The 24407-nt window shown below is 38.2% G+C and overlaps 1 protein-coding gene across 6 annotated transcripts; it reads right to left on the minus strand.

The window, feature by feature from the left end:
* Positions 1-799: 799 nt before the first annotated feature.
* Positions 800-24407, minus strand: SUV39H2 (SUV39H2 histone lysine methyltransferase). Of its 6 annotated transcripts, none has more exons than XM_058681855.1 (6): positions 24249-24405; positions 21423-21568; positions 9077-9208; positions 6015-6161; positions 4570-4699; positions 800-3340 (listed from the first exon to the last, which is right to left on the minus strand). In XM_058681855.1, exons 1-6 carry the CDS (start codon positions 24277-24279, stop codon positions 3234-3236), a joined length of 693 nt encoding a protein of 230 aa, XP_058537838.1. In that variant the 5' UTR covers positions 24280-24405; the 3' UTR covers positions 800-3233. The 6 variants fall into 6 exon arrangements, with proteins under 6 accessions (XP_058537838.1, XP_058537832.1, XP_058537836.1 ...); XM_058681849.1 differs by having other exon boundaries at positions 8543-9208; XM_058681853.1 differs by lacking the exon at positions 24249-24405 and adding an exon at positions 23850-24242 and having other exon boundaries at positions 8543-9208.

Below are 24407 nucleotides of genomic sequence, written 5' to 3' on the forward strand. Positions count from 1 at the left end.
AACTTGTAGGGATCACCAACGACTACAAAAGTACAGGTTTACAGTACAGAATTACAGCAGATACTTACATGTGGTGCTTACTCTGTGATGATAGTTCTTTTACACACTGGATATTAACTCCTTCAATGCTCATCACCACCTTTTGAGGCAGGTTAAGTTTATTCTTCCCACTCAAAAATGAGGAGGCTGAGGCACAGAGAGGTTAGTTCACATAGCTGAGAAGGAGTGAAGTCAGGACTGAAAATACAGGCAATTCAAGCTCGAGAGTCCATGCTCTTAGCCACTATGCAATAATGCCTCTCAAAAAGAGCGCAGGTAGGGGTAGGATTAATTATAGTGGCTACTTGATTTTTACTCTAAGAACTGTAAAGTATAAAGGAAAAAGTGAAAACAAGTTTCAAAATGCCAAGATACATGACAGAAGAAATGCAGTGGCTAGCCACATTTGCCTGAGAGAGGAATCCAAGACTTAGTTTGTTTAAACTAGCAGTACGAAATAGAGTCCAGTATAAATAGGTGGTTTACTGCCCCCGAGCCATGTGATCTTGGGTATGTTCATGTTACCTAACCAGTCCTGACCCCTTCCCTTTGCTGTGCTGTAGGGCTGGCAGCACTGGCCTCATGGGTTTATGAGACGCACAGGAACGCAGATAAAGGGCCTGAGACTTGCTCCAAGAATAGGAGCTTGAAGTCTAACATTCCCCTGTGGTTCCAGGCAGTGTTTACCTATTTAGCATAATGTGTTTAAGTAATCTGGTGACTCATAATGCTCAAAATATTTTAGAAGTATCCACCCACATTATGCTATGTAAAATTCTTTAATATTCAAATGGACCAACCATGACAATGATAAACTTTCTTAAAAGGCAAATAACATTTAAAGTGATGGTATAACAACCTTTGGTTAATCTCAAAAGCAAGTAGTCAGGAATACATTGGTTATTTTTTTGCCCCTTTTGTAGCTTACTGGTAAGAAAATAAAATATTCAATAACAAAGCTAAACCACCATAAATAGAAAATCAAATGCCAAACTAAATTTATTTTGCTAAAGAAAATTGAACTGTAAAAAAAAAAAAAAAAGTGCAGTCTAGATTTTGCACATATGGGGGAAAAAACCCTGAGATTACAACTGTATCACGATCCTTAAGTAGATCTTGAAAACAATGGTATTAATACAACTTGCAGAGTAGATTAACTTACGGTTTAAACTTCATGTAAACATGGCCGTTGAACATAGGCTTCATATTGAGAGAACAAATTCTGACAGCTTGAGAAACCAAAGAAGCTAAATGTTGACTTAAAATGGTTAAAAGCTCCTAACAGCCTCATGTAGAGAGTTTCTATTTTACTGATTAAGTTCAGCTTTGTAATCAAACAAGGGTAACACAGGTAACTAAAATCTCAAAGACCCATTAAATGTCTATTACTAAGGACAGTACAAAACAAGTTTTGTGAAAATAGCCATTCTTCCCTTTGCTGTCCTGTTTTACATTTTTTTACCACAAAAAGACAAGATCAAAAAACTGGACAGTAAAACATTAACTTTTTAAGAAGAATATTAGTTACATTTTTTAAACCTGTGAGAATCAGAATTCAAAGTAAGCTTGGCCACTGGGAGCACCTGTAAATCTGTGATGCTTTCTCACCACTGACACCATGTGACTATTTCCTCATAAAGAAAACATAAGAAACGGCACTAAGAAATGTATTTTTCCGTGACACCTTCTGCAGATTTTGGTTAATACGCTGTGAGACTCCAAACATGTAAAGAATTTATCCCATATTATGAAAGAGCAAATCATGTGGTAGCAATATAATGCATAATAAAGTGTAGCTTCTCCCAAAAAAGAGGTTAAGGATTAAGAAGGTATTTGAAGTGCTGGATTCTTGCCATCAGTGCAATTTTACTCAAACTTATTTTAGGTCAATAAAGCAATGGGGCAATGAACTTAGGTAAAATTTAATTAGGAATACTGAAAGCTAGATTTACTTGCTGCATTTACCTTCATGTTGGACTCCATGATTACAAATCCCAAAATCACAGAGATGAAAACATAGTTGTTCCCAACTGAGGTTTTACTATGCAGAAAAACAGAAACAAAAACCAAACAACTGTGTTCCATTTCAGTGTTCATGGTTCAAGTAAAAATGTTCTCATAATTCAGATACACACTTTGGCCAAGCCAAGTTTAGCTTTATCACATTTAAAAAATTCATGTATAAAAAATAAGTATCAGTTCAAAATATAGGTTATTTCACGAAGAGCTTGTGGGGAATATAAAAATAATTAAATTTGGTGGAAATGTTAAAACCGCCTGAAATTCAGAAGATGTAATATTCGTGTATTGTATGAAACACTGTTAGGTGCAGATGCACTCAGGAGTATCTTGTTTTGCTGTTTCTGTTTAGACCAGGTATGCAACATGGATCTCTTAATTTGTGTTATTAAGAGGGGCCCTGAAAGTGCTCCATTTCTCCACTTCCAAGAAACCCTCCCGGTCCCAGTGCCCCACCCTTTCAAAGCAGCATAATGGCCATCCGTTCCAGAATTTTAGAGCTTTTTGGAAATTATTCTTTTACAAGGTTAAAAATCTTTTAAGAATTACTGATTCAGACATACATGCCTCATAGCAGTCTGGATTGCTTCAAAATATGAAATCAAGCTGTAATTAAACCTGTTTACATTGAATTTTAGACCTTAAATTTCTGTATCATTAAGATCCCAGTATTTTAATGAAAGTAGAAAATAGAGTATAATTCCGTATCACCTATTTTTCTTAAATACAAGTACAGTGAGTAATTAACGGGAATGACAACATAACAAAAATAGCACTTGTATGTATTTGCCCAAATTAACTCTTTCTCTAAATTCAAGGTGTATGGCAGGTTGAATATTTGATCTTAGTGATGGTTACGTTATCAGTTTAACGCTTAAACACTGAAGGAGGCATTTCTCTATTCACACAGACTTCTTATGTATGTATATGCTGATCTGTCAGTTTTCCTTTCATGTTTGGTGTCTAATCACTAGATACGTGTATTTTAAATTAGTCTCTGTGACCCTGTGTTCTCTTCAGAAGCATCAGTAATGCATTTGGCCAATAGTTTGAAACATGAATTGTAAATTAACATAGTATATAATCCTGATAATATGAAAAGAGTCCCAAATACTTTTTTTAAAGGTGAACATTAGAAAAAAACAAACTACAATCATCAGCTGTTTCCTGAAAATTCAGTTGAGGTAACCTCTGCAAGTCACAGCTCCACACTTGCACACAGTTCTGACCCTCTTTTTGGCTGGGCTGTGGTCAATGGAATCTGAAGATACATCTCCAGAACCTGAGTACACAGAAAAAGAAATACACAAGAAAAAGTTAAGACCATTCAGAATGAAGTTCAAACCTCTTATTCGTTTTAAATCAATGTGAATGTTCAGAGACAAATTATGAATTATCTTGAAAGGATGGTGTGGAACTAGTAAGAGATAAAAGCATATGCTATTAGCCATACTTCCAAGAACAGCTTTGCGAAATGATGAAACTTAGTGGGAAAATCAGATACACATTCAATTTCATACATTATTTAAGGGCCATAAAGTCAGGCCAAATAGTAACAAACTATAATTAACACTTAGAAAAACAAAGGAAAGAAAAAAACATATGGTCCCAACAAAGCAAATAAAATTGATGTGTTTTTTTAAAAAAACCAAATCCAAGTAGGAATGGAATAAGTTCAGGTGTGATTTAAATATTTTCAATCCTCGGGGCGCCTGGGTGGCTCAGTCGGTTGAGCCTCCAACTTCAGCTCAGGTCACGATCTCACGGTCCGTGAGTTCGAGCCCGCGTCGGGCTCTGGGCTGATGGCTCAGAGCCTGGAGCCTGCTTCCGATTCTGTGTCTCCCTCTCTCTCTGCCCCTCCCCCGTTCATGCTCTGTCTCTCTCCGTCTCAAAAATAAATAAACGTTAAAAAAAAAAAAAAATTTAAATATTTTCAATCCTCTGAATATACATCTCTTTAAATTTTTTAATGTTTATTTATTTTTTAGAGAGAGACAGAGTGTGAGCGGGGGAAGGGCAGAGAGAGAGGAAGACACAGAATCTGAAGCAGGCTCCAGGCTCTGAGCAGTCAGCACAGAGCCCGAAGCGGGGCTTGAACCCACAAACCGTGAGATCATGACCTAAGCAAGTTGGACACTTAAATGAGCCACCCAGGCGCCCTGAATATACATCTCTTGGTAAACTTTCAGGAATGTATGCCTTACAATTTTAAAATACAAGTAGTATTGAGAAAAGATGTAGAACAAACTTTGATAATGGAAATTATGAAAAAAAGCAGGTGACAGCGTGATGCTGAGAAAAGAGCATTACTCAGCTCAAGGTCAGGCAGATTTTAGTTTTACCCCTGGCAGAGTAGCTTTGTGACCTTGAGTAAAAAGACCAACTCTTATAGCCTCATTTTTTTCTTCTTTAATATTGTTGGTTCAGATGATCTAAGGTCTTTTCCTACTCTGATTACAGTCTTCATATGCAAATAACTGAAATCAATCAAACCTTACTTGAAAACCGTACCTTTCATTTGATAATCAAAAGTGAGCTCTTCTCCAGCATTTATGGTTCTTGTGGAAAACAATGCTATTCGGGGAAGACGGGTGTCGAGATTATCAATGAAAACATTAAACACCTGAAGATTTGGGTCACACTAAAAAGGAACATTAGAACCCATTTAAGTAAAAATGTAATGGACAGGCTCTCCTACATGCCATATGAAATATTTAATTCCCCAAACTATTATTTTTTAAGTTTCATTGGAAACTAAGTTGTTTACTGTTTACAGGTCTCTGAGACATCCAAATTTAAAAATACTATTTTCATTTACAGAAAATCTCAGACATACATTAACACTAGAAAAAATAATAAATCCACATACAGTTACCCTGCAGTTCAACAATTAACATTTTCACCAATCCCGTTTCATCTATCTCAACTTTTTAATTTTTCTGGAGAATTATAATGCAAGTTTTATATAACATTATCATTTCACCTGTACATAGTTCAGTAAGGCATAAAGAAAGAGAAAAACTGTATTTAAAAAATCAAATTAGCATTATACAACTCAAATTTCATACTGCATGGAGGTTTCATTGCTGTAACTTCTGATTGGGTTTAATATTTTGAGATTTCTACATTAAGTTCTGGACTATGCAAGAAGAAAGAGCTAAGAAACCAAAATCATTGTTTTAAGTGCCCTTGAATAGAATACTTCTATTTTGAGAGTATTTCAAATTTATCACTAAGAAAAAAATTAAAGTAAAAGTTTAAGTAAATCAGAAAACTAACAAGGAGTCAGAAGGTCTCTGACATTTCACTACTCAACATAAACTAGTTTCTTGGAATAAAACCCATCAAAAGCTTAGCATAGTCTACACTTCCTTATATGGTCAGGTATATAATACTCTCTGGAGACACATTTTCCTTGTAATCTATAAAATGGAGGAAACATCAATCCCACAAGCCTACTACTATTGTATTGTATTTAGAGTACAATTTAGAATTGTATTTTAGAATTTTAATTTACAATTGTAATTTAGGAAAATGGCCCTCAATACTTCAATACTCTATGAATTCTTAAATTCTGTAAATATGTTAACATATTTACATTTTAAGAAAATATAGCTATGTTTAGCTGCATATCCTAAAATTCAGCTGTTAACTTCTGTAAGAAACCTCTACAGTTGTATGTAATTCTTAACCTTGCTACCTCTTAATTCCTCTTCTACAAGAAGATGATACTTAAAGAGTTCTGGAAAGATTAAATGAACGTATGTAAAAACTCTTGCAAAATGCATGGTATTTGGTAGGCACTTCAATGGATTTTCCATATGGTAATAATACAATAATCTAACCAAAGAGGTCTCTGTATTACAATACTTTGGAAATATTAAAAGGCTAAGTCATTTAAAGATAATTATTCCTCAACTATGGAAAATCATTAAAAACAGTGTAATCACACTTACACTGTGATTCACAAAATGAGAGACATTTCCATATCGGGCTGCATCCACTGTGAATTCATCAGATTCATAATCCAGATCAAAGAGATATGTGATTCCTTTGTTGTCATATAACTGCCCCCGTCTTTCAGCTTCTTCACTGGTGATTACCTAAAAAGAAAAAACTATAGTATATTATATAGCTATTGTTGAACTAAAGAAACACTCATCCATAAAACTATTATTATTGTTTTAGTGCCTCCAGAGGTTTAAAAAGTAACAAGTCAATGTGCCATCAAAACATTCACACAAACTACTCTACACACAGAAGGAAAGACATGGGAAGCTAAGGGGAGATACGAGCGCAGGACAATCATGGCTGCTTAGGAATCAGGACAGCCCACAATCAACATGGGGAGACAGTACTACGTTTATTCTCATTTATTCACGTGTTCAAAAAGCTACCCAAATATAGCTTTCTGTAGGACCTACCTGGAATGTAAAGGAAGAAATTTACAGTAAAAATGCTCTAAAAACTTATTTTTCCTGTAACTCATCTATGCAGTTAGTTACAAGGTGGAAATTTGTTACAAATACAGGAAAGAAGGTACGTTAAATTTGCAGTCAATTGTATGCAAAGTTTAGTTTTGCAGACCAGGTTGTTTTCATGAAATTCTGTGGATCAAAACCATCCTCTGCAGTTCTAAGAACACAGCTTTACCAGATAGATGCTCAGCTTAAGAAACCAAAAATGTCTAAAGCAATTCATGGTGTCAACCAGATATAAATAACTACTGCATTCAGTAAGTCAAAACAGAGAAGAGTTTGATCATACAAGATCTAGTATCCTGAACAATGATTTATAATAATCTGCTATTGTCTAAAAATTTAAGGATCAAAACAGGGCTCCAATTTAATCTCAGAATTCTAGATGAATACAGATAATTATATGTGGCCTAATTCCATATAACTTTTGCATTTTTCAAAATGTTTATTCATTTTTTGAGAGAGAGAGCACAAGCAGGGGAAAGGGAGAGACAGAGAGAGGGAGACAAAGAATCTGAAGCAGGATCCAGGCTATCAGCACAGAGCCCAACAAGGGGCTTGAACCCATGAACCGCGAGATTACGACCTGAGCCCAAGTGAGATAGATGCTTAACCGACTGAGCCACCCAGGCACCCCTCCACATAACTTCTAAAATGTTAGATTTGACAGCCCAAGATATGCGGTCACACTTGTATTTTTCTAGTCACAGATTAATATACCACTCAGTTTGAGGAAGTGTAGTACAGCAGCAAAGTGCACTCATTTTGGAGCCTTGGTTTTGAATCCTGGCTCCTCTTCACTACAATGGGACCTTGCTGAATTTTTCTGTGCCTGTTTCCTCAATGATAAAGAATGGACCTAACACTGCTACCTCAGAGTTACTCAAGGATTAATGAGTTAGCACATAAGGTGCTTAGAATAGTATGTGGTACATGGTAAATACTATTTTTTGTATAGATACGTTATATGTATAAAAATAAATTTGCTTGGGGGCGAATGGGTCGCTCATTCAGTTGAGCATTCTGAGTTCAGCTCGGGTCATGATCTCAGGGTTGTGGGATCGAGCCCCACGTCAGACTCTTGCTCTGAGCGTGGAGCCTGTTTGGTTTTTCTCTCTCTCTCTCTCTCTCTCTCTCTCTCTCTCTCTCTCTCCCTCGCTTGCACTCTCTAAAAAATAAAAGTTAAAAAATAAATACATAAATTTGCACAGTCAATGGTAATTTAGAGACAGTCTCTAGCTGAACTACAAAGAATTTGGATTTTTTCATGGATGCAAAATATGGTTTTATGTATTGTATTTTCTAACACTTGCTCAGAAAGCATGTCTACTCTATAGTACTTCTCATGTTGATACAGTAATTGAGGTCTGCCAACTACAGTTAACCATATTTAATCAAATGGATGAATTACAATCTAAAGGTTCCAAAGTCAGCATGCGTTTAGATCTGATTTTCTTCTTAGAACTTTTATGTCATTCTTCACTCACATGAGGAAGGGAAGCAAAAATAATATACAAACAGGGCAGGGGACAAAAACATGAGACTCTTAAATATGGAGAACAAACAGAGGGTTACTGGAGGGGTGTCGAGAGGGTGGATGGACTAAAGGGGTAAGGGGCATTAAGGAATCTACCCCTGAAATCACTGTTGCACTATATGCTAACTAACCTGAATGTAAGGTAAAAAAACACATTAAATAAAAATTAACAAAAAAGAACGTTTATGTCATAATAGCTGCCATATTTTACAAATGCCAGTTTCAATGACTATAAATGGGTGTTTGTTGAAACAGGACTATTTCATTTATAATTATATGTATTTTTTTGTTCATATACAAGTTTATATTTCTAACTATGCCCGTGAAACCTTTTTCCCAAGCCAGAAATTTCTACATACTTGCAAACGATAATATAAATATGTACCAATATCTGTTACTGCTGTACAATGTTAACTTTTCAAAAAGCATAAACCTCCCACACACATTATTTGTTATATGTTGAACATACCTCCCCAACATATTCCATGACAAAACTCATTCTTTTAATCTTCACAAGGGTTTTTACACCCCAGCCACAGCCATTGCTAGTTCGAAAGATGCAAAGTGAATACTGGGTGCCTTTTTGTACAATCCTATTGGGACAATCGGGTCCACACTGACACCTCGAGTTGCATTCATAAATGGGGGTACCAGGTGGGATTTTAATTTGTTGGTTTTTATTATAAGCCAAAAGAACTCCAGCTTCAGCAGGACAACATTTCTCAAAGAAGCAATCTGTACACGAACAACCAAAGGTAGCTTCATTGACTAAGCTGATTCCAGGAGCTGGTTTGTATTCATTAATGTAGTAGAAGTCTGAAGGTGGGCCCTCTAAGTCAACAGTATTTTCAACAAATATCATTCCTTTATGATTCTTTCTTCTGTTGAGTTCGTCTTGCCATCTCTGCAGAGCTAGCCTCTGTTTAGCCTTCTTTACAATGTACTCGGCAATGGCAGGTTTCAAAGCTTTGTTATTGTCTTTTATTGCTTTGCCTTTCTTTACCTGAGATAAATAATTATGCTTGTCATTAGAAAACTGCTGGAGGAGTAATGGGCACTTGAGATTTTGCAAAGGTTCCCAAGTATTTGTAGAATCTGGCCATCCTTTCCATTTTACAAGATAATACTCCATATCCTTAAAATATAAAAGAAAATTGAAATTAGATGACAGTCCCCATTAAAATAATTTACTATCTTAAAGAGTTAAGGCAGCTGTTATCATTCTTAATAAAGTTCAGAATATATTAAGAGCCAGAGGTTTCTAGATGAACTACAAAACATAAAAAATATAAAACCATTTTTTCTTTGCATTACATAAAATATATACAGAATTTAGTTGTAGCACAGTATGTTTGAGCATAAGTAAAAGAATTGCACCTGAAGACAAAAGTACTGAAACTCATGATATTTTACCAAACAGTGATTGTTAAACAAAAAAAAGTACTTTATCTTAATCACAGAAACAGGGAGTCTTCAAACTAACAATTTATGACCTAGGTTAGCGCTTTACTTGGCCAGCACTGATGTAAGCATCCCCCGAGGTAGGTAATTTTAGTATTTTACACTGACAGAAGGCAAAGAAGGCAAACACTATTTCTCAGTATCATGGGCACACATCCCTTCGATGTTCTAGGGACATAATGTCCAATATAGTTATTCCTAGCTGCATGTAGCTATCGAGCACCTGAAATGTGGTGGGCCCAAATTGAGATGTGCTTTAAGTGTGTAGTACATACTGAGTTACAAATATCAAACACATACACAAAAAAGGAAAATATTTCTTCACATGTGACACATATTGATTACATATTGAAATATTTTGGTTTTACTAAATATATTATTTTTTAAAGATTTATTTATTTGCTCATTTATTTATACTAATCTATGCCCAATGTGGGGCTCAAACTCACAATCTTGATATCCAGAGTCCCATGCTCTACTGCCTGAGCCAGCCAGGTGTGCAATCTCACTTGTTTCATTTTACTTGTTTAATATGGTTACGAAAAAATTTAAAATGACATATATGTAGCTTACATTGTTTTTATTAGACATCACGATTCCAGAGAATTCTCACCTTATTTAGACTCACCCATGAATGGATTAGGAAGCAGGCACTGAAGCCACCAAAGATCAAATATTTTGATTTATCCCTGACTGCTGTTGTGGCCACCATGGCACCTAGAATTTTGCCTTCTTACCCCAGTGACTTGACTCTGTTTTCTTTCCTTAAAATTGGGGAATGGCATGTTAAGTTTCTCTTAAAAAAGGTAGTCAAGTGTGCATAATAAAAAAAACTTCGAGGGGCACCTGGGTGTCTCAGTGGGTTAAACATCCGATTCTTGATTTCGGCTCAGGTCACGATCCCAGGGTTGTGAGACTGAGCCCCGCGTCTGGCTACAAGCTGAAAGCAGAGCCTGCTGAAGATTCTCTCTCCCTCTGCCCTTCCTCCACCTGTGCTCTCTCACACTCTCTCTCAAAAATAAAACAAAAAATAAAGAGAAAAAATTCTAAAGTCCTTCAATTTTTTCTTTGTCCTCTGAAATATGTCCACACTCTAAAATATGAAAGTGATTAAATTGTATTCTCCAGTTTTTAGTTATTTTAAATCATTGATATGGATTAAATTTGCTTTTCCTTGAAATTTTTAACAAAGTTTTTACTATAAAAGGGTGCATATGACACTTGTTTTACTATCCATAATTTATTAATGCCAAATAACCTGGATGGCCTAGGAAATGTTGCAGAGGCACAAACTGGGGTGAGGACCACTGAGGCAGCTTTGCAGAAGCAAGTCGCTTAGCCAATGAGTAAGCAAATTTTCTCCCCATTGAGTCGTTTCAATGTTTTATTACATTCTACTCGGTAAGCAATACTGCTGGTGAATTAAAAGAACTTTCCTTCTTATGAAAATGGTCAAAATATGCTTTACCTGTTTAAAAAATGTGGTTAAAGTGTGAGGATATGCACAAAAACTGTACTTTCATGGAAATACATATTGTGATTTCAGGGAAAAAAGAAAAGCTTAGACATATATTTAAGTGTTAGTCGAAATGGTGAAGTGTAACACAGATTTCTCCCTCCTGCCAGGTAACTTTTACAATTTAGGATTTATGTTGGCAGATATCCGCTCGATAATGATGGGATCCACGTGGCAGTAGCTAACGTGTATCTATTTTCCTTATTAATTAGGAAAGCTTTTAATTTTTCTGACTCCAGAATAAAGCAAGGCAACTCTGGTCCTCTTTTTTTTCTACTACACTTTTTCCTATAATAACCCTGTAAGTTGTCAGCAAATGATGAAAGAAACAGAAACACTGGCTTCAAATCAGATGATTAAGCTCAATTATCATTCAGCAAAACTAGTAACACCATGCCACTGAAGTGGGCTCCAAATTAACATATTGTATTGTTTAATAATGAGCCAGATGCATTGTTAGTGATTAAGTTTTGCATGTTAATCACATTGATACTTACTTAATTTATAGATGGTAAAGATGTTTATAAAACAAAAGTGCCTTTGGCAAAATAGTAGAGAAATATTAGTGATATTTTATTTCTACCTCATACTTATTTTAGTAAGTATATTTTACTTTGCAATCCAAAAAAGATATTTGTTTTGAAGAACTGATAAATTTTACACAGAAAAATTAGTATGTATGGCTTAACAAATTTAATTCAATATGCTAAAGTTCCAAATAAAAGCCCAAAAGTTCATTAAGCCTCATAGATTATATCAGTATCTTATTCTGACACGCAATCAACTCTTGATTACCCATAGAAATGGAGTACAGTTGTAAAAATGATACATAAATCACTCCTGTATAATTTAGAATGCATCATATGAATTTTTTCTTAAAGACATTTTCCCCCACTATGTTTGGCTTAGGTTAAATTCATTCAAGTATTTTAGTATTTAAAATAAGTATGTGCAAGTTCAGCCACCAGGGGGTATGATGAGACGTAAGGTAGTGCTAGCCTTTAGGAGTAAAAGCTCACTGGGAAAAGAAGGCAGTAATATGTCAAGTAAGTAGCAATGCAAGGCAGTACAATTTTAAATGCCAAAACAAGACAGTAATTACCACTAGAATATAGAGAGGGAAGTCAATATAGTCAGAAAAGAGCACAGAGCAAACAGAACTAAACTGTGAAAGACTGATAGGATTTGTTGGGTAGGGAACAGGGCAGGCAGGATGAAAACCACCAGCAAAAACTAGGAGCTAAGATCTGTATGAAGTATTCAGAAAGCAGTGAAGAGATGGATTTGGCTAGCTTTAAAGTTCAGAATATTGAAGTGAGAGATTAAACTGTAATGGCAAGGTGAGAACAAATCTTAGCCTTGAATATTTGATGGAGGCATTTGAACTTTTTTTGTAGGCCAATAGTTTTTACAATTCTTAGAAAACATGGTGTTTCTGTGGGGAGTTTCATTACATACAAATACATTTGGTTTCCATCGAGTTTATTAGGAACAATTTATCAGTCTTCTCATTGCCAAGCCCAAGACTCTACAAGCCCTCATGTTACTTGACTTAGGCTTTGATACCACATTTCTCTCTTCACTATTGTTCCTTTTCTGTCTTCTCTGCTGAGACTATTGTCCCTGCCCATCACTTAGTGCAGATACTTGAGGCTCTGTCCTTGGCCCCTTTTCACACCAAGTAAGCGTTTGTCCCTTTTGAAAATCTGAAGAAAGCGATGGACCTTCCCCTAACAAAGTCACATATGCGATATTTTGGATAATTGAGGATATGTGGATTCCAGATTTAAGGTTATGAATCCTTGCTCTAAATGCTCTCTGGGCAACCTCATCACTCCAACAGTTTTAATTACATGCTACTAACTCCCAAAATTTTTCCTGCACCTCCATATATCCAATAGCCTACTGGATGCCCAACAGCTTCTTAAATCCATCTATTTCCATGGAACTCACCACTGTCCTTTCAAAATGGATTTTTTTCTTTTCCTCATCAAGGGTAATCTTATCATCTACCCAGTCACATGAGTTGCAAACTAGGAGCTCAATCTAGATTGTTCTCAATCCATCATCAAGTTTCTTCAGATACTTGTTCCTGTCCATCTCTTTACCATAGCTCTAGTTACTTAAGGTCTTCAATTCTTGCTGGGATTATTACATTAATCTCCTAACTGGTTTCTCTGCCTCCAGACTGACAACATCCCAATTTATCATTACTGAAGTGAAGTTTTCTTACAAAAATAAGAAATCCACAGTACCAGTCATTCTGTTACTTTCTTCCTTCAAAATTTTAATTGCTCCTCCACTGCCTAAAGAATGAAGTTCACACTTCCTATTATAGCAAAGAAGATCATTCTTGACTGAGTCCCTGATATCTCTCTGACAGTCTTCCATTGTAACCCCATTTACATACCACCCTCTAGCCATACTAACTGCAGCTAGTACTTGAACATGCCAGTCCTCTTCACCCCTTTCTGCTTTGTTCACAAAGTTCTGATTACAATGACCTCTTCTATTTCCATAATGAGCGTATTTTGGTCTCATTTTTTATGTGTAGAAAAATCTACTCATCTTTAGAAGTCAGCTCAATGTCCCCCTGTCCCTGCCCACGAAGTCTTTCCTTCCTCTCTTGCCCAAGGAGAACCGATCACTGCCAATCTCCTTGTGTTTCCATTTCTAATCTTAACCAGAAACCATGAGGGATGAAATCTTCGTAGCCACAGAACCAAGCACAATTGCTTGCTGTATCTTAAGCTCTATTAAATGTTTCTGAATGCATAACAAAAAGTAGGACTATCAACATGTATGCAATTAAAAATCACAACAGTAACTATATATGAATCTTTAAAAGAAATAAAAGCGGCTAAATTTAATCTGGGTTGTTTTTCAAATGTATATATTGGAGGACAAAAAACAAAAGCTATCCTCCCATTAGCTACTTTCTTCTGCAAGTTTTGAAATCATCATATTCAATGTTAGTGGTAGAACAGCCTGAGTCTAATTATGAAAACACTACTGTTCCATGGAAACTCAGTGGCTTTTCATGCCAGTAACTGACCAAGTAGCAATTCTCAGACCTGGGTTAGTGGTCGAAGACGGACACAACTGAGCAACACAACCCTGGAAAAGTCCTTTCTTGGAGCTTTGTTTTCCTGATCTCCAAAATATGGGTTTTAGTCAAATGATTTCTATGTTATTCCCACTCTTAACACACCACTCTAAGTGAATCAGTCCTTTAGGAATATTAATTTAATGCTCAATGTGGAAAATTCTGTCAGTATGTGCCATGCAGTGTAGTGATGGTTCGTTAGACATAGAACTACCTGGATACTTTATGAAGTCAAAGCTTTGGTAATATTTCCTTCTTAATCTATGCTTGCTGAGAGAGAAGTCTTACCAATGTGCATGGGGGTGGTGAATTCTTCACTGATGAGCTAAGGATGTTAACAAAGAGTATTCGGTTTTGTCATAATTTTTTCTGTATGAAAGGATAATGTGGCAAGAACATGGGGCAGCAAATGGCACTATTACTATTTGCTGAATTGGACCCTGACATGAACTCGTAACAGTAACAGATCTGTTGTGCTGTTCCTCCAGTGAGCATTCATTCCGTTTCCCCAAACTGCCTACTTCAGAACTCCTCCACCTTGTTCAAGGTCACTATCCCACTACCTCCCCCATTATTTTCAGTAGCAACACACCTCCTTGTTCCTAATGCAGAGAGAAAACAGAAACTCTCTCATTTGCACCCTCCCCTGCACACATCATTAGAGAAAAGGCGGATGCAGATACGAGGAGATGCACTTCCTCCATCAGTTACCCTACCTCTCGCCTCTCCAGTCTCTCCCTCTCTACTTGTTCTCACCAGCATTTAAACCTCCTGCAGTTTTTATTTTTTTAAACTTCCCTTTGCATTTGAAAAAGCAAACTGAAACCAAACCTCCTTTGAGATACAAATGCTAGAATATGTCAGGAATCTCAAAAAAGACATGATAAATTACTAGTTGAGGGACGGGAGACTAAGGTGACAAGAGTGGAAGATTTCTTTTCAGTATAAGAACTGAACTTTTATAAGTATAAGAACTTTTATAACATCCAGTTTTGAAAATCACATGCATATATTACCTATTGAGATTTAATAAAAAACAAAATTATAAACACCCTTAAAACCTACATAGCACTTTATCCCTTTCTTCAAAGCTAGAATTCTTTAAAGAGTTGTCCATACTGCTTGACTCTACTTTCTCATCTCCAATTTATTCTTTAATTCATTCTATTTAGGCTTCTATCCACGCACAGACACTGCTCTGAAGGCATCAATGACCCTTCCATTGCTCGGTCCAGTGGGTACTTCTCGGTTCTTCTTTGACCCACTGGCCTCTTCTCTATTTTGCTGACATTATCTCTCCCTTAGGCTTCAAGATTCATTCTTCCGGTTTTCCTCCTACCTTTCTTGCCAGTTTGTATCAGTTTCTTTGATAGCTCTTCCCATGAGACCCTCCCCCCCACCCCCAACTACTCCTCCATCCTTGTTCTCTTCACACATTTTCTTTGTGTGAATTACTGTAATACCCTCAAACCACTTTCAAACCATTCATGGCACAACAGCCGGAATGCTATCTTCAACACACCCACTGCATCAAGTCACTCCCCTGCTCAAAACTACTCAATGTTTCCCTAAGGTCCTAGAGTCCAAATTCTTTTCTTGGGCTGCAGGGATCTGTGCTTTCTGGGTCCTATCCATCCTTCTAGCCTTCTTTTGATCCCTCTTGCTGACTACATTCCACTCACACTTTCTGTTCCTTAAAGAAGTCAGGCTCTCTTCTCCTTCAAGACTCCCCCTATTTATCTTTTCATCCTTTAGCACTGAGTTTAAACACCATTCCTCAGGGACAGCTGCCTAGTTTGTCTATAAGTTAGACCCTTCCGTTACATTAGGACTCACCTCAACTATAAGCATGCTGTACAATTTTATTTAAGGGTTTTCTACCCTCACCAAAAGATAAACTCCATGTGCCAGGGATCATACCTCTGTGTCACTCATTGCTGAGATCCCTAGTGTCAAGCATACAACATGAGAGATGGCAAGAAATATCTGTTAATTAGTGGGTAACCATACCCATTCCCGGAGCCTCAAATGCCATCTTTTTGCCAATTACTTCAAGATCTATGTTTCCAGTTCTCACTCCTGACTTGGGGCCACATTTCCAACTATCTATTGATCATCTTACACTTGAATGTTCTCAACCTAATCTAGTCTTCCTATCCTAATCCTCCTATATTCCTGGGTCTTGGTGAGGAGTATTATCTACACCAGCGCAAGTCAGAAACCCATGTTTTCATATATGTGAAATATGCGTGATCCCACACTGCTGGATCCCTACCCAATCCTCTGACCACTCAACCACACTTGTACATTTTGTAACCATGATAATAAAAAAAATTACTTATTTCTCATCCCCATTATTACTACTTTAAGCACCACTATTTCTTGCCTAGACTACTGTAACAGCTTTTCAGAATGTTTAAGTGTGTGTGTCATTCCCCTCCTACATTCCTCACTGCAGAAAATTCTCTGAATTACGTATCTGATTGTATCCCTCTTTTTAAAACCTTTCATATGACTCCCCATTGCTGTAGAATGCTGAAAGTTCTTCACTCATCTCATTCTTTCCCAATCCCACATTCTAGCACTCTATTCTCTGTACGAAAACTGTGAGTTACCATACCTGTCTTTTCAGGCCTCAGTGGGATATCCCTTCTGGGAAGCCTTCTGTGGCCTAGCCCAGGTGCACCTCCCCCTGCACTTATTATGCTATATTGCCATGGTTTACTTGTCAATCTTTCCAGTAGGCTGTGAGTTCAAGATGAGAGACAGTTTCTGATTAATCTTTTATTTTTCCCAGTGCCTAAATATAGTATCCACACACAGAAGAAACTCAAATATTTACTGAGACTACAGAAAGATGATATAGGAGCTATTAATCAACAGACTGCTGCTATAATCTGAGCATGAAGCTAAAAGGGTCTAGTCTATTGGTGACTGTGAAGAGTGGAGAAATCACTAACGCAGAAGCCAGTTAAATTCATTAGCCGCTAACTTAATACCCACTTTGTACTAGAGACTACAGTAAGACATAGTCCTGGCCCTAAATAGTTGACAATTTAGCACAGAAGGTATGAAACCAAGCTATAAAATATGTCAAGTTCTAGACTAATAACAAGAACAGTGCTTTCTAAGTCCTGAATATAAAGCAATTAATTTTAGGGATATGGGGAAAGGCTCAGTAATAGGTGGTAACCTTTCAGCTGAACCTTGTAGGCCAAAGAGAATTTTGTCAAGGAGGGAAACAATAGTATTCTAAAGAGGGAACAAGACAAGAACAGCAAAAGGGCACAAGGGTACATAATGTGTTCAACGAATTGGAATATAAGCTATGTTCCCAATGCTTAGAAGAGTGCCCAGTTCATAGTAGGTGCTCAGTAAACCTTAGCTAAATCAAAGAGCTTAGGAGTATTGCAGTGTGGATAGAAAGCATGATATGTGACAAGCGATGAGGCTGGAAAGGTAGTTGGTGGCCAGATAATAAAGGACCTTAGTTCAAAGGGTCTCGTCTTAGATTGGTAGACAAGTCATTAAAAGGTCTAAAGCAAGGCCCTACCTAAAGCAACCAGAACTGTGTTTTAGAAAAACTGTTAATGGCTTTGAGGAATATGGCAGTGAAATAGTGTCTCTGATGAGCTAAATGGAGGGGTACACACAATAAAAGGACAGTGTCATAAGATCTTTCACTCACCCTGAACAGGAATGGGGAGAGAGAGAAAAAAAAGGTAGAGGTATGATGAAATAATACTGTCCTATAGATTAAACAATTTGTGCTGGAAAAGAGAAGAAATGAGGGATGTAAGTGGCATAGTGAGGACCTAAGTGTGCAAGTAAGGTTGCCTATTCCTAAACAAAAAACCAAAAGGATTGATGAGAAGGACAAAGGAGAAACCAAAGCGCAAAAACTATCCAAAATCTAACCACAACACTCAGAATCCTGTATAAGAATAATGGTAGTTCCTTCAATCTCAGTACAGACCCCTAGGAAACTAGCTTTGTGAAAGTACGGTTGAACAGGCAAAGAATGAACAAGAAAAGATAAATAGAGACAATATAACCTGATGACCTACGAGCGGGTAGGGAGGAGGGAGGAATTAAAAATGTATAAAATTACAAGGTTAGGTAACTGGAAGTATTCTGGTTTTGTTAATCTAGATAGGGAATCCTAGCTCAGGGTACAGATTTGAGGGAGGAAAATTGGTACAGTTTAAATATGCTGAATTTGGGTACCTGTATAGTGTCTACTTTGAAATGAAGTCCATAAAGAGGTCAATGCCTCACAAAGATTTGGGAGTCATGAATCAAACAGATAGAAGTAGAAAGCACTGGGAAAGAGGGCATCTACAGAGCCACTTCAAGGTGAGCCACTTCAAGGTGAGAAGAGGGCCAATGACACAGCTATGGAGATTATCTACATTTCGGAGAAAGGACAGACAAGAGACAACAAGGAGATTCCGGAAGAGTAGTAAGAAAAATAGGTGGAGACAGAGGTGAACAACAATGACAGAAAACATTTCTTCAATATGAACATCATAGGTCAGTCTCTGTTGTAAGGATATACTTACATCCACTCATTTAACCCTATGGCGGTCCCCGCCATTATGAGTTGGGTACCATAACTATCCTCATTTTACAGGTGAAGAAATGGAAAGACAGGGAGGCTAAGTAATTTGCTAAAAGTCACTCAACTAATAAATGGTACAGCCAGAGTGTGAACCTAGGCAGTCTCTCCATGGACAAGAAAATTTCAAAGAAGGAAAGGAAGGTCAACAGTGTTAGATGTTGCTATGAAGGAGAGTAAGATTTGAGGTGCTCATATTGGCAATTAGTTAACGAGAAGTGAAGAGACAATTCCCAGGAGAAAATATTTACAAACTGTATATCTCGTGAGGGACTATCTAGCATATATAAAGAACTATTACGACTCAATAATAAAAAAAAAAAGCCAACCCAATTTTTAAAAATGGGCAAAGGCTCTGAATAGACAGTTCTCCAAAGATATACAAATGACTAAAAAGCAGATGAAAAGATGTTCAGCATCATTAGCCATCAGAGAAATGCAAATCAAAATCATAAGGAGGTACTACTCCATTCCCACTAGGATAGCAATAATCAAAAGTGTCAGATAATAAAACGTGCAGGTGAGGGGTAGAGAAATTCAAATACTTATAACACTGCTAGTTCGATGTAAAATGGTGCTGTCCCTCTGGAAAAGGTTGGCAGTTCCTCAAATGGTTAATCACAGAGAAACTATATGACTCAACAATTCAACTCCTAGGTACGTATCAAGAGAAGTGAAAACACATCCACGCAAAAACCTGTACATGCATGTTCATAATAGCATTATTTATAATAACCCCCAAACAAAAACAACCAAAATGTCTAAGTGATCAATAGGTAAATTAAAAGTGATAGTCCTATAGTGGAATATTTGGCAATAAAAAGGAATGATGTATTGATACATACTACAACATAGACGAACCTTGAAAACACCACGCTAAGTTAAAGAAACCAATTACAAAGAAACACATACAGATTGTAATGTTCTATTTACATGAATTGCCCAAACAGGGAATCTATAGAGACAGAAAGTAGATGAGTGGTTGCCTAGGTCTAGGGCTAGTGGGGTAAGGAGACTGGGAAGGATTAGGGCGTGATGAGTGAGCAGAGTGGAGTTCCTTTTCAGGGTAATGAGAATATGTAACCATCACCACAGTCAACTTCAGAAGAACTCTGAGAGCGTGCTAAAAGCTATGAATTGTATACTTCAAATTAATGAATTGTATGCTTTGTGAATTACATCTCAACAAAGCTGTTTTTAAAAGTTAATGGAAAATGAGGTAGAAGCAAAGACAGGAAATGCGTGAGTAGGGACACGAGGTCAAAGAGAGGTTGGGGAAGACCTGAATAGGTTTTACTGATTGAGAGAGGTCAGAGGAAAAAGAGCTTAATAAGGGGGAAGGGGGGCAGAAAAACACACACACACACAAAAACATCACAGATTAAGCAAAGTCCTTTAAAGGGGATGGAAAGGACTAAAAAAGGAAAAACAGTAACAGCAAAGTTACAGAGAACTTGTGTGAAGCTAAGTTGAGAATTCATACTTGCAGGATCCTATTTTTCACTGGAGTGAAAGATTAACTGAGGTAGAAGAGGTCTGTGGCTGAATATGAAGGTGAAGGATAGAGTAAGAAGTCCAGAAAAGTAATAAAAGTTGGAAAAACTGCTGACAAGAAAAGGAAAAGAAAGCAACAGACAAAAGGCTTTAGTAGAACAGAGCGGAGTGACACTAGAAACAGACATTACTGGCACCAGTATGTGTGACTATAGGATACTCTTGGGTAGACTGGTCAGACCACCATTTAAACACTGAGATGGAAGATGACTGGGCTGTTTTTGGGTTGAAGGTTGCCAAGAGTAGAGGTGAAATGCTTGATCATAAAATCCCACTGAGCGGGAAAGTTACATGAAAAGATGGCGGATGTCGCAAAGGAAGAACTAGATTTAATGACTGAATTGGTATGGAAGATGGAGGAGGAGGAGGAGTCCTAATTCATTTGTCTGGAAGAACTGACAAACGACCAAAAAAGAGTTCCACACAGGGAGCAGGCTACTCTGGAGAAAAATGAATTACTCAAAAATAGATTGTAAGGTTTAGATTGAAGAAGGTTCTTAAGAAAACAACCCTGTCATTTGAGAGAAACAGGAATCAAGGGAGGCCCAGAGAAGCGAAATGACTTTGATGAAGCCACAAGGTACCAATCGAAGACTAGAAATGACTTTGAACTCCAGGCCATTCTATTAGACCACAGAGCCTCACTAATACCTGGAGTTTGACACAATACAGGACATACACGATGGTGATGCTTCATGAGGAGATTCAACAGCACTAAAACTGGGTTTGAATTTCTCTGTTTATTTCAGGTGATAGTGGGGAAATATGATTCAGGAACAAAATGAATGACAGGAAAAGCCAATATGAGATAAAACATTTGCTCTGGTAATCCACACGGAGATAATCAAGAGTTGGATGTAGAATGATATAAGCACCTTAAAATATTCTAATGCAAGAACATTTAATGCTTCAAAATCCTCTCAATGTTATTTGGCAATATAGATGATAGGACATATAAATTTATTATGGCTTAGAATTTTTAACATTAAGAAGAGCTTTTGCTTACTTTTAAGGTCTTTTTATGTTACAGAAATATGAAATACTGAATTGAAGTCTGATTAGGTCTCTTTTAAGGGGCTAGATATTTGCCTTACCTTTACTACCTTGTAGTCACACAAGTATTCCACCTCATAATTGTTTAGATTCCTTTTGGTGATTCCAATCGATTTACATGTGAGTTTTTCTTTTCTACATAATTCCTGAAGAGTATCAAGTGAAACTAGGCAAGGCACACACCAAGCTACAATAAGAAAATAGAATTCTTTACTAATGAAATAGCTACTCAATTAAAACCAAAAAAAAAAAAAAAGGAAAAACTTAAGACCTCCATATCCCCACCCTTCAACTGGCAATTTTACAGGACTGAAAATTCATATGACAAGAAACCATTTATGTGTCTTCCAGAAAAGTTAAGCATTAAAGAACTGTTTTTGATAAATTGGTCTTCTTGGATTTTCTCATGGATCTCTATTCTACTATGCTTAACTAATGTCAATTCATTTCCACTAAGCCACCTGAACGAACAGTTTCAAGTCTGTAAGCTTTCCTAAAATTACATATAGATACAAAGGACAACAGAGATAATGTTTTTGACTTTTCCATTATATTCCACATAGAATTGCTGGTTTAACAAAATGTAGATCCCTAAGACAAACTTATTGTTAGTAAAAATATCTTAAATAGATTTTAAAGCAGCCTTATAAGTTGTTAAAAAGAACTAGTCCCCTTTACCTTAGCTGGACAATAAGAACTGAAATCTAATTGAAATATAGTTCCATAGTCACATACTCATACATCACATGTCCTACTTTCCCCATTCTGGAAAGCTGCATGAAATTTTAACTCCATTTATTACTTTGCCTCTGCTGTAATGTATTATTATCAAGGTAAATAAGCCCTAGAGTTATAATAAATAATGGGGAATATATTTTCATAATACTCATTTCCTGTGTTGTTTTTAAAGCCAAGGTTTACAAAACAGTGTATTCAATTTACATAATCCATATACCAAGCTTAAAGAAAATCAGACACACTCATAATTAACCTTACAGAAGCCAGTAACTAAATGTGCTGCAGAAGATTTTACTCCGAAATTTCTGTAAACAGTGTGCTACCATACGGCACGTAAAATACGTTAACACAAGTGGATGTTTAGAAATATATAATAAACTTGGTTTTACGACTAGTGTTACGGTAAGCACTAGAAACAATCAAGGGTGCTCTGCCCCTGCCACACGAGAGTCCCATCTTTCTGGATTTCAGACTCACTGGAAAAATGTGAGGGTTGGAGTAAATCGGAATTAACCAAACAAAATCTATCAATAAACTCCAGCTTTCTTTGGTAGCTCTCCAAGGTAGTTGTGATAAACTTTTGTTTTGAGGTAATTTCCAAGGAAGAGAGAACACAGCTGCTCTCACCACAGCCTTCCCTCACCCTCCCCAACTCGCACAGGGGCTTCATTGTCAGAAAGCTTGAAGCAGGATTTCCACCACCCCGCTTCCTACAAAAGGTTCGTAATTCGAGACCGAGAAAATGAAAGGTATTTCTCCCCCCCACCCCAAGATTGGCGGAGAGACTGCTTGCTGCGGAGTGGCGGTTTGAGGGTACAGGAGTGGTTTAACACAAATGACCACTTACAAGTCTTCCATTTAAAAAACTTCGGGGTGTTTTGTGTAAAGTTAACCTCACTATGCTGATCACGTGCAAAGGAGGTTCCTGTTGGATATCGACCCAAGGTGTGTATGTCTGTTGTTCCTACCATTTTTATCTAGTTTAAGTAACTCGAGGATTCAAGACAACTCTCGACGGAAATGCTATTTTTGAGAAACAAACAAACAAACAAACACCCTGGACCATAAAAAACCGCAAATCCCTGGTAACCATTCTATTATCTACAATAATGTAGAAAATAATTCATTTGCAAGATTTAACATTTCATTACCACTACAAAAACCTCACACTAGGTTCACACTAATCCCTAGTGGAAGAAAAGTTGGGGGATAAAGACATGATAATCTAGGTGGAGAGGAGTGCTGGAAAACACCTCTACATTCTAGAATGTCTTGAAAATTCCCGTCTTTCAGACACGCGCGCGCGCACACTCACCCGCACACACAGACACACACACAGACACACACGCGCGCGCGCGCGGCTCAGCACCTAGTTCTCTGGCGTCCACGTAAATAACACGCAAGTTCCCGGTGGGTAAAACAATCACCGTAAGCCAGAGGCTACGTCTTCGAATACCCACTTACTGGGATATTATTCTCCGACAGGAAATTTCCCCTACCAGTGCGTCCAAACTGGGGTGCACGCTCCCTCATTTCCTTAGTGTTTATAGTCCAGCCCCAATTTCTTTCTTTCCTCCGCTATCGAGGTCACGTTTACACCACCGGGTACTTCCCGCTTCCCAGTTAAAAGGCCAGCCGGAACACACAACGTCCCGCCCAAACCACCACAAAGGAGTAAACCACACGCGTGCCCACAGGCCCTCGAGCCCCCCTCCTCCCCCAGGGATTACCAGGAGCCGCGGCGGCCGCCCGAATACCTCCACACGGCGACCAGGCGGGGAGGGGCCTCGGGCCCAACGGGCAGCGGGGGTCGGGCCACGGAGTCCGCGGGACGTCCGCGGAGCGAGAGACAGCCGACCTCGGAGCAGGGCGTGCGGGCTGGGCCCCGCGGAAGCGGGGCGCAGAAGACTGCGGGGAGCGAGCGGGCCGTGCCGCGAGAAGGGTCAGGGGCCGGGGGATAGGTGAAGCCCGCGGCGCGCCTTTGGGGGCCAAGGTGTCAGCAGGGCGGAAGGCGGCGTCTCGCCGCGTCGCGCTCTGGCGGGTCCGCGGGTCCCGGCCCCGCTTCCCGGGCCTCGGGAGTTTGCCTGGAGAACGGGGGACAGTGAGGGACGCCGCTCTCCAGCCCTCACCTCCTCGCGCCTCAGCCCCGGCCGCCGCCATCTTAGGGAGCTTTCATTCAAACTGGCGCGGTCTGACGGGATAGCTCAGCTGGCCCGACGCCCCGCCCCCGCCCGGCCGGCGCGGGAGTCGGGGGCCCGGGCTGGGGGCTGGTGCCCGCGAGGCGTCCT

Source organism: Neofelis nebulosa, chromosome 8, assembly GCF_028018385.1.
Source record: "Neofelis nebulosa isolate mNeoNeb1 chromosome 8, mNeoNeb1.pri, whole genome shotgun sequence".
NCBI classification, from domain to species: domain Eukaryota; kingdom Metazoa; phylum Chordata; class Mammalia; order Carnivora; family Felidae; genus Neofelis; species Neofelis nebulosa.